Below are 15,127 nucleotides of genomic sequence, written 5' to 3' on the forward strand. Positions count from 1 at the left end.
ACCCCCCCTGAGCCTCCCATTTCTCCCCAGACTCCCCCAGTGCCTCCCAGGGTGCCCATTGAGCTCCAAGACCCCCCAACCCCCCATAAAACCCCCCAATACATCCCATAACCTCCCCCAGCCCCTTCCAGTGCCTCCCAGTTTGCTTCAGTGACCCCCAGTCCCCACACGGCCCCCCAAACTCCCCTTTTCCCCCCATAATCCCCCACATGACCTCCCCAGCCCCTCCCAGTGCCCCCCAGTTCCCTACCAGACCCCTCAATGCCCCCCAGGAACCCCCGTTGCCCCACAAGACCACCCATTTCCCCCCATATAACCCCCTATATCCCCCAAATAGCCCCCCGTAGAAGTGCCCCAGCCTCTCCCAGTGCCTCCCAGTGCTCCCCGGTCCTCCTGTTGTCCTCCAGACCCCCTCAATGCCCCCCAAGACCCCCATTTCCCCCCATAAATCACCCCACATAGAAGCCCCTAGCCTCTCCCAGTGCTCCCCAGCCCCTTCCAGTGTCCCCCAGCCCCTCCCAGTTCCACACAGTTGTCCCACCAGCCATCCACCGCCATCGGTCTCCATGTCACAGAAGACACGCAGAGGTCTCCCGGGGTCTCCCCCGAGGAAGATGAGGGTCTCGCGCGAAGGGCCCGGCCCATTCAGCTGCTCCTCGGCACAGTCCCGGGGGTGCGGGTGGGGGAGGGGAGCTGGGGGAGGAGGGGGGGGACAGGGGTTGTGGGGACTCAGGCATCCAGGGACCCCTAAGGTGCCCTGGAGACTTCTGGGGACCCAGGTGTCTGGGTGTCCCCCACCCAATGACCCAGCCACACACCACCCAGGGACCCAGGCATCCGGGTGCCCCCCACCCAATGACTGAGCCCCCCACCACCCAGGGACCCAGGCATCCCCCACCCAATGACCCAGCACTCCCCCACCCATTAACCCAGCACCCCCCCACCCAAGGACCTAGGTGTCTGGGTGCCCCCCCCCCAACGACCCAACACTCTCCCCCGCCTCCCAGGGACCCAGGCCTCTGGCTCACGGGTGTCAAAGGTGGTCTCCAGGGGGGTGGGGGGGGTGTCCCCCCCCCGGCCCCACAGCTGCACCCCATAGCGCCCTGCTGGCTCCAGGCCCCACAGCTGATGGGACGATGCCTCGGGGGGCAGCCGCAGCGTCTGAGGAGGCACAGAGGAGTATTGGGGTCCCCCAAGGCATTACTGGGGTCCCCTGGGAATTATTGGGGTCCTCAGGGTTTTATTGGGGTCCCAGGGGGGTATTGGGGTGCCCTAAGGGAGTATTAGGGGTCCCACAAGAGATATTGGGGTGCACAGGGGGATACTGTGGTCCCAGAGGGGTTATTGGGGTCCTACAAAGAATATTGGGGTCCCTCAGGTGTTACTGGGGTCCCTTGGGTGTTATTGGGGTCTCTGGGTCGTTACTGGGGTCCTCAGGGGCTTATTTAGGTCTTGGAGGGGGCACTGGCATGCCCTAAGGGAGTATTGGAGATCCCACATGGGATATTGGGGTGCACCTGGGTGGTATTGGGGTCTCCAAGGGGTTAATGGGGTCCCTGGGGGGGGCTATTGGGGTCCTACAAGGAAAGTTGGGGTCTCCACAGGGGATCAGGGTCTCCAAGGAGTTATTGCAGTCTAGGGGGGTGTATTGGGGTCCCACAAGGATTATTGGGGTCCCACAAGGATTACTGGGGTCCCCAGGGGGGTTATGGGGTTTCAGGGTGCTTTGGGAGGGGGTGTTACCTTCTGGGGTCCTCTGGGGGGGCCGTAGACAAGGTCGTAGCCATCAAGGGGGGTGTGGGGGGGTGCCCAGTGCAGCCTGGCACTGCGGGGCCATACAGTCCCCACCCAGAGGGTCCCTGGGGCACCTGTGTGGGGGAGGGGCATGGCTGTTGACACGCCCAACCCACCCCCCAGCCCCCCAAGGACCCACCCACTGACTTCCCTTCACCTACACTTCCAGGAACCTCTCTTTGGACACCTCCACTCTGACCACCAACCCCACAGAAACTCCCATGGACTCCCCCCACCCCCAGACCCCCCCGTAGCACCCCAGGGTCCCCCACCACAGCCCCCAGGGGACTCTCCCCACTGGAGACACCCCACCCAGGATGCCAACACACCATCGCTCCAACCAGCCATCCAGGTGTCCAGCCAGCAACTGTCTAGCCATCCAACCATTAACTGTCCAACCATCAACTGTAAAACCATCCAGCTATCAAGAATCAAGCATCCAACCATCAGCCATCCAATGACCATCAAACCGACCATCCAACTGTCCAGCCAGCAACCATCCACCCACCCATCCAACCATCCCTCCATACGTCCAACTGTGCAACCATCCATCCAACCATCCAACCATCTTTCCATCCAACCATGTCTCCCTCCATCAAACCACCCATCCATCTTTCCAACCATCCAACCAACCCTCCATCCATAAAACTGCCTATCCATCCAACCATCCATCCATCCAACCTTCCATCCATCCAACAACCTAGTCAACATATATCCCCCCACGCTGCAACTCCTCCAGACATTGCCCACCCAGCCATGTTCCCTTCCATCTACTCACATGTTCCTCTGTCCCTGACTACATGAGTCTACCCAACTGTCCATCCATCCTTCCATCCATCCAATCATCCATACAACCCTCTATTGTCTATCCATCTGTCCAGCCAACCAACCTTCAGTCCATCCATTCTCCACACATCCATCAGTCTGTCCCTCTATCCCTCCAACCTTCATGCTCACATCCTTCCATTGATCCTGCATGTAGTGGCAAGAATTTGTTCCAATTTCTCACAGGTCCATGGATCCAGCCAGCCAAGGATCCAGCCAGTCATCCAAATAGCCACAAAAGCATAGAAGCAACTTCCATCCATCCATCCATCCATCCATCTATCCACCCACCCAATCCTCCAAACTTACATGCACTCAGCCCATCACCCACACCCTTGTTAGCACCCAAGGGATGTTCCCAGTTCCCACAAGACCCAAGGGACCAGCGTAAGCCCTGCCCAACCACCTGCCACCACCCCAAAACAAGCACCCAAAGGGGACACAGAAATGGTCCACAGACGTCCTTGCCTGTGACAGCCTCAGTGGAGACAGGGCCCAGATGTTTCCGACCCCACACCCCGTACAGGTTGAACTTGTAGCGGCGCGATGGTGACAGCCCAGGCACCGTCACCGTGCGGGAACCTCCATCAACGGGCAGCACCTGGGGCTGGCCTTGTGCATCCTTGTACTGCACCGTGAAGGAGTCAAAGGTGCCCTCGGGGATGCTCCACTCCAGCTGGACGGAGTTGGGGGTGACATGAGGGGCTGTCAGCTCGCCAAGGCGGGGCTGGGATGGTGGCTTCTCCTTTTTTGGAGCTGGGGCTGCAATGGAGAGGACACAATGCAGGGCATAAACATAAATCCAACCAGCCAGCCAGCCAGCTGTTCAACAATCAACCAAACATTCCTCTAACAATCCATTCATCCTTAATGTGCTTTTATCTGTCCATTTAACCACCCATCCATCAATCCATCCATCCCACCCTGCCTCCATCCAACTGTGTCCATTCATCCAACCTATAAACCATCCATCCATCAATATCGTCCAATCCCTTCAACCTTGCATGCTCCCATCCATCCATCCCTTCCTTCCTCCATCCATCTGTCCACCCACCCAACCTTCCATCCATCCAACCATCCAACATTCTTCTATTAACCTATCCCTCCATCCCTCCAAGTTTGTGTGCTCCCATCCCTCCATCCATCCTCCAGTCAGCCCCCAAGAGATATTCCCATTTGCCAGATGAGCCAAGGATCTTCAGTGGGCCCAGCCCAACCTCCTGACAAACTCCAAACCCAGAGCCCAAGGGCGACAAGGATGCATCCAGCACACTCCCTCACCTGTAATGGTATCAAGGGAGATGGGACCCACAGGTTTCTGCCCTAACAGGCCATATAGGTAGAAATTGTAGCGGCGCGACGGTGACAGCCCAGCCACAGTCACTGTGCGGGAACCACCGTCCACGAGCAGCGACTCAGGCTGGCCTTGTGCATCCCTGTACTGCACCGTGAAGGAGTCAAAGGTGCCCTCGGGGACGCTCCACTCCAGCTGGATGGAGTCAGGAGTGACGTGGGAGGCTGTGAGTTCGCCCAGGCGGGGCTGAGATGGTGGCTTCTCTTCTTCGGGAGCTAGGGGTGCAATGCAGAGAGGAACATCCATTCATCCACCCATCCAACAAGAAAACAAACGTTCATCCACCCAATGCTCCCTCCATCTTTTATGTAATCAGTTATCTATCAATATCATCCATCCATCCATCCTCTGCCCACCTATGCTTCCATCCATCCATCCATGCATCCAATAATCTCTCCCTCCCTCCCTCCAATCTTGCACACTCCCATCTCTGCAACCCAGGCAGGATCCAAGAGGTGTTCCTGTTTCACAAGAGGCCAAACACATCCAGGGCAGATCCTTCCCCAGCTCCTGCCCAACATCAAACCCAGTTCCAAAGGGGACATAGCTGGAGCCCACAGGTACCCTCACCTGTGACAGCGTCAGTAGAGATGGGGCCCAGAAGCTTCTGACCCCACACCCCGTACAGGTTGAACTTGTAGCGGCGCGACGGTGACAGCCCAGGCACCGTCACCGTGCGGGAACCTCCGTCCACGGGCAGCACCTGGGGCTGGCCTTGTGCATCCTTGTACTGCACCGTGAAGGAGTCAAAGGTGCCCTCAGGGATGCTCCACTCCAGCTGGACTGAGTCAGGGGTGACATGGGAGGCCGTGATCTCGCCTAGTTGAGGTGATTGTGGTGGTTCCTCCTCCGGCTCAGCTGCAGCTGCAACACACAGGGCACAACGCCCGGCGTAAACCTCCACACCTCCCTCCAAAGATTCATCCAACCATATATCCATCTCTTCACACAAACAGCCACACACTCATCCAAGAACCCCTACCACAGTACTCCCTCTCTCCAGGCTTGCCTTTCTCTCCCCCTCCCTTACTGCCTTCAGCCCTGCCTGCACCCGTCCCACCATCCAGCCATCAAGCAACACCCCCAAAGAGAAGTTCCCATTTCAAGATGAGCCAAGTGTCTTCCATGGGCCATACCCAAGCTCTTGAACACTCAAAACCCAGCAACCCATGGGGTGCATGGATGGTCCAACAGCCGAACTCACCTGTGACAACATCAGTGGAGACAGGGCCCAGACGTTTCCAACCCCACACCCCGTACAGGTTGAACTTGTAGCGGCGCGACGGTGACAGCCCAGGCACCGTCACCGTGCGGGAACCACCGTCCACGGGCAGCACCTGGGGCTGGCCTTGTGCATCCTTGTACTGCACCACGAAGGAGTCAAAGGTGCCCTCGGGGACGCTCCACTCCAGATGAACAGAGTCGGGGCTGACATGGGAGGCCGTGAGCTTGCCGAGGCGAGGCGGGGATGGTGGTTCCTCCTCTGGTTTGGCTGCAGCTGCAACAAAGAGGACACAATGCCCAGCATAAACATCTATGTGTTCATTCTTTCATCCACCCATCCATCCACCAGTCTGTTTGTCTATCCTTCCATCCATCAGATCTCCTCTCTTCCCATGCACCTTTCTCTATGCATCAGTCCTTGAATCCATACCTCCACTCAACCATCCAACCAACCAGACACTCCTTTGTTTCTCCAAATATACGGTCTTCCAATCAACAATCCACCATCGAGTCATCCAGCTACCATTCCATCCTTCCACCCAAATATCGGTCCACACAACCATCCACTCACACATCCAGTCCACAAACCAAACACATATTCAGCCATAAAAATCACAGAATCATCAAGGTTGGAAAACACCTTTAAGATCATCGAGTCTAGCCACAAACCTAACACTGCCAAGTCCACCACTAAACCAGGACCTGAAGCGTCACCTCTACATTTCTTTTCAATACCTCCAGAGAAGGTGACTCAACCCCTTCCTGAGCAGCTTGTTCCAGTGCATGGTAACCTTTTCACTGAAGAAATTTTTCCTGATGCCCAATCTAAACCTCCCATGGTGCAACTTGAGGCCATTTCATCTTGTCCTACCACTTCTAACTTGGGAAAGGAGAAGGATACCACCCTGAATACAACCTCCATTTAGGTAGTTGTAAAGAACAATTCAGTCTCCCCTTTACTTCCTTTTCTCCAGGCTAAACAACAATCCCATTTCCCTCAGCAGCTCCTCGCAGGACGTGTACTCTAGACCCTTCACCATCTTTGTTGCCCTTCTATGGTCACGCTCCAGCACCCCAGCATCTTTCTCGTAGTAGGGGCCCATCTCACAATCCATCCATCCATCCACCTTTCCCTCCCTCCCTCCAATCTTGCACGCTCCCTTCCCTCCAACACAGGCAGCACCCAAGAGATGTTCCCAGTTCACCCCAGGCGCCAGGGGATCAGGACAGACCCAGACCCAGCTCCTTTCCTGCTCAATACCCAGGGCACCAAGGGGGCACAGATGGGGCCCACAGACCCACTCACAGGTGACGGTGTCAGTGGAGACGGGGCCCAGACGTTTCCGACCCCACACCCCGTACAGGTTGAACTTGTAGCGGCGCGACGGTGACAGCCCAGGCACCGTCACCGTGCGGGAACCTCCGTCCACGGGCAGCACCTGGGGCTGGCCTTGTGCATCCTTGTACTGCACCGTGAAGGAGTCAAAGGTGCCCTCGGGGATGCTCCACTCCAGCTGGACTGAGTCAGGGGTGACATGGGAGGCCGTGAGCTCGCCCAGGCGAGGTGATTGTGGTGGTTCCTCCTCTGGCTCAGCTGCAGCTGCAACACACAGGGCACAATGCCCAGGATAAATATCCCATATGTCCCTCCACCAACCCACCCATCCGTCTCTCTATCCTTCCATCTGTCAAAATCAGTCATCTCCTCATGCACCTTCATCCATCCAGCAGTTCTTGAATCAACACTTCCATTCCAACATCTAAATAATGAGAAGCTCCTTTATTCCTCCAATCAAGACATACAACCAACCACCTCACCATCTACCCACCCAGCCACGTGTCTACAAAATCATCCAATCACACATCCACTCCATAAACCACACACAATCATCCAACCAACCAACTATCCATCCATCCATCCATCCATCCATATCTCCATCAATCCATACACATATCCATCAACTAATCAACCAAGGAGCCACCCATCCTTCAATCCAATGATCAAATTTTTATTGCACCCATCGATCCATCAATCCAACAAGTCAATCATCCAAAAATGTGTGTGCCCAAACTCCTGCACAAATTGAAACCCATGGTCCACATGGAGTGCACAGATGTCCTTACCTGTGACGGTGTCAGTTGAGACGGGGCCCAGACGTTTCCGACCCCACACCCCGTACACGTTGAACTTGTAGCGGCGCGACGGTGACAGCCCAGGCACCGTCACCGTGCGGGAACCTCCGTCCACGGGCAGCACCTGGGGCTGGCCTTGTGCATCCTTGTACTGCACCACGAAGGAGTCAAAGGTGCCCTCAGGGACGCTCCACTCCAGATGAACAGAGTCGGGGCTCACATGGGAGACCGTGAGCTCGCCCAGGATGGGCTGGGATGGTGGTTCCTCCTCTGGCTCGGCTGCAGCTGCAACAGAGAGAGCACAATGCCCGGCATAAGTTACCACACAGCCCTGCAAACATCCATCCATCCATCCATCCATCCATCCATCTAGCTGATCGTCTACCCATCATCCAATCCAACCAACCATTCATCTCTCCAGTTCTTTGTCCATGCCGCCACCCAGGCCTCCATCCCTCCCATCACCCATTTGCATGAACAATCTTCGATACATCAGGGCATGCATTCAGTCAGCCAACCAACCACCAGCAGAGCCTTTTGCCACCCCACCAGTCTCTCCAGTTATCCCTTGGCTTATTAGCAATGCATTCATCCCTCCACCAATCCTTGTAGCCACTCACGTGTTGATCTCTCCATACATCCATCCATCATCCATGCATCCATTCATCCATCCATACATCTCAACATTCATACTTCCATCTCCTGGACCATTCATTCATGCACCCCTCCACCCATTCATCTCTCCATCTCTCCACACAAGCAGTCATCCATGTATTTCACCTTCTGTGCATTCATGTTTCCAGACATCCATCCAACCACTCATCTTCCCACACACCTTCTTCTATTATCTGGACAAGAAACCATCCATCCATCCAACCCTGCATCCAAACATCGATCCACACACACAAACATCCTTATTTGCATCCATTCAAAGAACCCATCACCCAACCATCAGACACACAGCTATCCCTCCACCTACTTATCCATACATCCATCTGTCCATCTATCCATCCCTCCCTCTCACTCTCTTGCCTGCACCCATACCTATGTCTATGCAACAGTCAATACCCAAGAGATGTCCCCCATGGACCTGTTCCTGCCACATTCCAAACCCAGCACCCAAAGGGAACATAAATGGAGCCCACAGATACCCTCACCTGTGATGGTGTCGGTAGAGATAGGGCCGAGACGTTTCCGACCCCACACCCCGTACAGGTTGAACTTGTAGCGGCGCGACGGTGACAGCCCAGGCACCGTCACTGTGCGGGAATCACCGTCCACGGGCAGCACCTGGGGCTGGCCTTGTGCATCCTTGTACTGCACCACGAAGGAGTCAAAGGTGCCCTCGGGGACGCTCCACTCCAGCTGAACAGCGTCGGGGCTGACATGGGAGGCCGTCAGCTCGCCCAGGATGGGTTGGGATGGTGGTTCCTCCTCCGGCTCAGCTGCAGCTGCAACAGAGAGGGCACATACCCGGCATAAACATCCATCCTCCATGCATCCATCAATCCATCCATCCACCTTTCCATCCATCTAGCTGAACTTCCACTCATCAACCCATCCAGGCAACTATCCAAGGAATCGTCCATCTCTCCAGCTCTTTGTCCATGCCGCCACCCAGGCCTCCATCCCTCCCATCACCCATTTCCATGAACAATCTTCCATCCATCAGGGCATGCATTCAGCCAGCCAACCAGCCACTAGCAGAGCATTTTGCCACCCCACCAGTCTCTCCAGTTATCCCTCAGCTTCTTAGCAATGCCTTCATCCCTCCACCAATCTGTGGCCATTCATGTGTCCATCTATCATTCATCCATCTCTACATCTTTCCATCCATCCATCCATCTCAGCATTCATACTTCCATCTCCTGGACCATTCCCTCATGCACCCCACCATCCATTCATCTCTCCATCTCTCCACACAAGCAGTCATCCGTGCAATTTCACCTTCTGTGCATTCATGTTTCCAGACATCCATCCAAACACATCTTCCCATCCACCTTCTTCTATCCATCTGGACAAGAATCCATCCATCCAACCCCACATCCATGGACGCATCCCACCATCCTTATTTGCATCCATTCAAAAAAACCATCACCCAAACATCAGACACACAGTCATCCCTCCACGTACCTTTCCATCTGTCCCTCCCTCCCACTCTCTTGCCTGCTCCCATACCTACATCTATGCAACAGTCAATACCCAAGAGATGTTCCCACTGGAACCGTTCCTGCCACATTCCAAACCCAGCACCCAAAGGGAACATAAATGGCGCCTACAGGTGTTCTCACCTGTGACGGTGTCCGTGGAGACGGGGCCAAGACGTTTCCGACCCCACACCCCGTACAGGTTGAACTTGTAGCGGCGCGACGGTGACAGCCCAGGCACCGTCACCGTGCGGGAATCACCGTCCACGGGCAGCACCTGGGGCTGGCCTTGTGCATCCTTGTACTGCACCGCGAAGGAGTCAAAGGTGCCCTCGGGGACGCTCCACTCCAGCTGGATGGAGTTGGGGCTGATGTGTGAGGCCGTCAGCTCGCCCAGGATGGGCTGGGATGGTGGTTCCTCCTCTGGCTCGGCTGCAGCTGTAGCAGAGAGGCACAATACTCGGCATAAACATCCACAGGTCCATCCAAACATTCATCATTCCTTTTGTCCATCCATCCATCCATCCATCCATCCAACCAACCATTTGTCCATCCACCCTTCCATTTTTCTACCAATCCTTTCCTCTATCCTCCCATACGTTCAAGAAATCTCCCTTGCAGGTATCAGTTCACCCAAGCATCCAACCACCTGTCCTTCCATCCACCCTTAACACCCTTCTACCCATCAGCCTTCCAACCATCCACGCATGCATTCTTCTACTCAGTGAGGCAGGATTTTGGTCACCCATGTCATCATCCACCAACACATCCATGTCTTCATCACTCCTTCCATGCACCCACCAATCCCTTTGCCTATCTCTCCATGCAACCTTCCTGCCCTCCATTTCTCCATCCTAACATCCATGCTTCCATCCATCCAGTCACCATTTTCCCTGCGCGATTCCATCCATCTATCCTTGAATTAATTCCTCTATCCAACAATCCTATCACTCACCATTCCATCAAAACACCAACCCACGCAGGCAACCATCTCTTCAATCATCTATCCATGCAATAAACCTATTAACCACCCACCCACCCAACCGTCCATCCATCCCTCCCTCCATGCATCCACCCACCTTTCCCTCCCTCCCTCCAATCTTGCACGCTCCCATCCCTCCAGCACAGGCAGCACCCAAGAGATGTTCCCAGTTCACCCTAGGGGCCAGGGGATCAGGATAGGCCTGGCCCCAGCTCCTGTTCTGCTCCATACCCAGGGCACCAAGGGGGCACAGATGGGGCCCACAGACCCACTCACCGGTGACAACGTCAGTGGAGACGGGGCCCAGACGTTTCCGACCCCACACCCCGTACAGGTTGAACTTGTAGCGGCGCGACGGTGACAGCCCAGGCACCGTCACCGTGCGGGAACCTCCGTCCACGGGCAGCACCTGGGGCTGGCCTTGTGCATCCTTGTACTGCACCGTGAAGGAGTCAAAGGTGCCCTCGGGGACGCTCCACTCCAGCTGGACTGAATCAGGAGTTACATGGGAGGCCGTCAGCTCGCCCAGGATGGGCTGCGATGGTGGTTCCTCTGGCTCAGCTGCACCTGTAACGCACAGGGCACAATGCCCGGCATAAACATCCACATATCCATCCATACACTCACCAACCCATCCATCCAACCCATGCAACCAACCATCCAGTTCACCATCCAGCCACACACTCACCTAATTCTCCATCCATCAAACCATCCAAACATCCGTCTGCCCATGCCACCAAAAAAACCCTACTGCTCCCTATTTGCATTACATCCCTTTCTATAAGAATTTCTCCCCCAATTGGTCCTTGAAACCGTTCCTCCATTGAACCATCATACCATCAAACCCCTCACTTCTCTGACCAGGCAGACATCCAACAAAGGCCGCCAGGACCTCTCCATCCATCCATCCTTCCATACTCCCATCTAACCACGTGTTCCTCCAAGCATCCGAACCACCTGTCAATCCCTGAAAGAGCCAGACTCATCCAGATGTTCAGCTATCTACTAAATCCATCCACCCATCCATCCATCCGTCCTTTTATCAATTCATCCATCCATTCGTGGATGAACTAAACCAAGCTTCCATCCTTCCATCTATCCATCTCCTCAGGGAAGCAATTAGACACCTGCCCATCCATCCTTCCATCTATCCTTCCATCCACCTTTCCCTCCCTCTCTCCAATCTTGCACGCTCCCTTCCTTCCAACACAGGCAGCACCCAAGAGATGTTCCCGGTTCACCCCAGGCGCCAGGGGATCAGGACAGACCCAGACCCAGCTCCTTTCCTGCTCAATACCCAGGGCACCAAGGGGGCACAGATGGGGCCCACAGACCCACTCACCGGTGACGGTATCAGTGGAGACGGGGCCCAGACGTTTCCGACCCCACACCCCGTACAGGTTGAACTTGTAGCGGCGCGACGGTGACAGCCCAGGCACCGTCACCGTGCGGGAGCCTCCGTCCACGGGCAGCACCTGGGGCTGGCCTTGTGCATCCTTGTACTGCACCGTGAAGGAGTCAAAGGTGCCCTCGGGGACGCTCCACTCCAGCTCGACAGACTCATGGGTGACATGGGAGGCCGTGAGCTCGCCCAGGCGAGGTGGTTGTGGTGGTTCCTCCTCTGGCTCAGCTGCAGCTGCAACAGAGAGGGCACAATGCCCAGCAAAAAAATCCATTTGTTTGTCCGTTCATCTATCCATCCAACAATACACAACTTTTCCCTTCAGTCAGTCCTTCAATCCATTACTCCCATCAATGAAACAGACACTTAACCCTTTATTTAAGCCTCCAACCAACCAGTCATACAACCAACTCATGTATCCAACCAACCCACCCACCCATCCATCCATCTATAATTCCATCCATCCACCCAATCGTGCCTCCATCCAAACAGCCAAAACACCATTCCAGCCCTGAAACTTCTACAAAGTCATCCATACTCAATCCATTCAGGAATCCCACCAACTACCCATGCTTCCACCAGCTCATCTACCAATTCAACCAGCCAGCCGTCCAACCATACATCCAATCTCCCATCCATCCACCTATCCGTTAAGCCATCAAAACACCCTTCCATACAACCATCTATCTATCCATTCACACATTCAACCAACCAAATATCCTGCTGTCCAACCTTCCATCCACACACTCACCCAACCTTCCATCTACCCAACCTTCGATCCATCCATCCACCCATCCCATTGTGGGGGTGGGGAAGGGTCCCCTGGAAGCCTGGGTCCCCCTCAGCAAATGGGGGAAGGGGAGTGAGCACCACCCCCTGTTGCACAAGCCGTGGCCAATCCAACAAGCCACCCTCACCAATGGAGGAGGTGAGGGCATGCCCTGTACACCTTGGTCCCCAGGGCTGGGGGAGGAGTGAGGACAGGACTGGATGCCTGGGTCCATCGGGGTCCTTAGCGGAGCAGCCCGGGTGCTGGAGCAGGTGCAAACCCTCATTTGTTTTCTGTCCAAAGCCACATGTGAGCCTCCAAAGACCCGTTCTTAGGGCTCCCTCCAAGCTTGCGCACTCCAATCCCTCCAACACAGGCAGCACCCAAGAGATGTTCCCAATTCACAAGACGCCAAACACACCCAGGACAGACCCTGCCCCAGCTCCTGCCCCACATCAAACCCAGTTCCAAAGGGGACATGGGACCCACAGACAGCCTCACCTGTGACAGCGTCAGTGGAGACGGGGCCCAGACGTTTCCGACCCCACACCCCGTACAGGTTGAACTTGTAGCGGCGCGACGGTGACAGCTCAGGCACCGTCACCGTGCGGGAATCACCGTCCACGGGCAGCACCTGGGGCTGGCCTTGTGCATCCTTGTACTGCACCACGAAGGAGTCAAAGGTGCCCTCGGGGACGCTCCACTCCAGCTGAACAGCGTCGGGGGTGACGTGGGAGGCCGTCAGCTCGCCCAGGATAGGCTGGGATGGTGGTTCCTCCTCTGGCTCCGCTGCAGCTGCAACAGAGAGGGCACAATACCAGGCATAAACATCCGGAGGTCCATCCAAACATTCGTCATTCCTTTTGTCCTCCATCCATCCATCCAACCCTTTGTCCACCCACCCATCCATTTTTCTACCAAACCTTTCCTCTATCCTCCCATACGTTCAAGAAATCTCCCTTGCAGTTATCAGTTCACCCAAGCATCCAACCACCTGTCCTTCCATCCACCCTTAACACCCTTCTACCCATCAGCCTTCCAACCATCCACGCATGCATTCTTCTACTCAGTGAGGCAGGATTTTGGTCACCCATGTCATCATCCACCAACACATCCATGTCTTCATCACTCCTTCCATGCACCCACCAATCCCTTTGCCTATCTCTCCATGCAACCTTCCTGCCCTCCATTTCTCCATCCTAACATCCATGCTTCCATCCATCCAGTCGCCATTTTCCCTGCGCAATTCCATCCATCTATCCTTGAATTAATTCCTCTGTCATACCATGCTATCAACACCCTTCCATCAAAACAGCCACCTACGCAGGCAACCATCTGTTCAATCATCTATCCATGCAATAAACCTGTTAACCAACCACACACCATCATCCATCCATCCATCCATCCCTCCCTCCAGCCATCTCCTCACCCAACGAGCAAAACACTCATCGAAGGACCCGTACCACAACAATCCCTCCCTCCAGGCTTCCCTTTCTCTCCTCCTCCCTTACCACCTTCAACCCGGCCTGCACCCATCCCACCATCCAGCCAACAAGTATACTGTCCGCCAAGAGAAGTTCCCAATTCCCAGGTGAGCAAAGGATCTTCCATGGGCCCTGCCCAGTCTCCTGCAAGACTCCAAACCCAGGACCCCCAGGGTCACAGATGCTCACATGGCCCCACTCACCTGTGACAGCGTCAGTGGAGACGGGGCCCAGACGTTTCCGACCCCACACCCCGTACAGGTTGAACTTGTAGCGGCGCGACGGTGACAGCCCAGGCACCGTCACCGTGCGGGAACCTCCGTCCACGGGCAGCACCTGGGGCTGGCCTTGTGCATCCTTGTACTGCACCACGAAGGAGTCAAAGGTGCCCTCGGGGACGCTCCACTCCAGCTGAACAGCGTCGGGGCTGACATGGGAGGCCGTCAGCTCGCCCAGGATGGGTTGGGATGGTGGTTCCTCCTCCGGCTCAGCTGCAGCTGCAACAGAGAGGGCACATACCCGGCATAAACATCCATCCTCCATGCATCCATCAATCCATCCATCCACCTTTCCATCCATCTAGCTGAACTTCCACTCATCAACCCATCCAGGCAACTATCCAAGGAATCGTCCATCTCTCCAGCTCTTTGTCCATGCCGCCACCCAGGCCTCCATCCCTCCCATCACCCATTTCCATGAACAATCTTCCATCCATCAGGGCATGCATTCAGCCAGCCAACCAGCCACTAGCAGAGCATTTTGCCACCCCACCAGTCTCTCCAGTTATCCCTCAGCTTCTTAGCAATGCCTTCATCCCTCCACCAATCTGTGGCCATTCATGTGTCCATCTATCATTCATCCATCTCTACATCTTTCCATCCATCCATCCATCTCAGCATTCATACTTCCATCTCCTGGACCATTCCCTCATGCACCCCACCATCCATTCATCTCTCCATCTCTCCACACAAGCAGTCATCCGTGCAATTTCACCTTCTGTGCATTCATGTTTC

The 15,127-nt window shown here is 55.4% G+C and overlaps 1 protein-coding gene across 1 annotated transcript in view; it reads right to left on the reverse strand.

Annotated features, from left to right (window-relative positions):
* The window catches only part of TNXB (tenascin XB), a 55,437-nt gene that overhangs the window by 4,282 nt on the left and 36,028 nt on the right, over positions 1–15,127 (reverse strand). Inside the window, exons 34-49 of the mRNA XM_049792693.1 lie at positions 14,318–14,605; positions 13,132–13,425; positions 11,988–12,095; positions 10,736–11,026; positions 9,622–9,915; positions 8,488–8,775; positions 7,322–7,609; positions 6,504–6,791; positions 5,178–5,471; positions 4,665–4,837; positions 4,456–4,543; positions 3,901–4,188; positions 3,274–3,381; positions 1,744–1,868; positions 1,029–1,161; positions 542–693 (exon numbers count right to left, since the gene is read on the reverse strand). Coding sequence (XP_049648650.1) covers positions 542–693; positions 1,029–1,161; positions 1,744–1,868; positions 3,274–3,381; positions 3,901–4,188; positions 4,456–4,543; positions 4,665–4,837; positions 5,178–5,471; positions 6,504–6,791; positions 7,322–7,609; positions 8,488–8,775; positions 9,622–9,915; positions 10,736–11,026; positions 11,988–12,095; positions 13,132–13,425; positions 14,318–14,605 — 3,500 coding nt within the window. The remainder of the gene's footprint in view (positions 1–541; positions 694–1,028; positions 1,162–1,743; positions 1,869–3,273; positions 3,382–3,900; positions 4,189–4,455; positions 4,544–4,664; positions 4,838–5,177; positions 5,472–6,503; positions 6,792–7,321; positions 7,610–8,487; positions 8,776–9,621; positions 9,916–10,735; positions 11,027–11,987; positions 12,096–13,131; positions 13,426–14,317; positions 14,606–15,127) is intronic.

Source organism: Accipiter gentilis, chromosome 36, assembly GCF_929443795.1.
Source record: "Accipiter gentilis chromosome 36, bAccGen1.1, whole genome shotgun sequence".
Classification (NCBI taxonomy): domain Eukaryota; kingdom Metazoa; phylum Chordata; class Aves; order Accipitriformes; family Accipitridae; genus Astur; species Astur gentilis.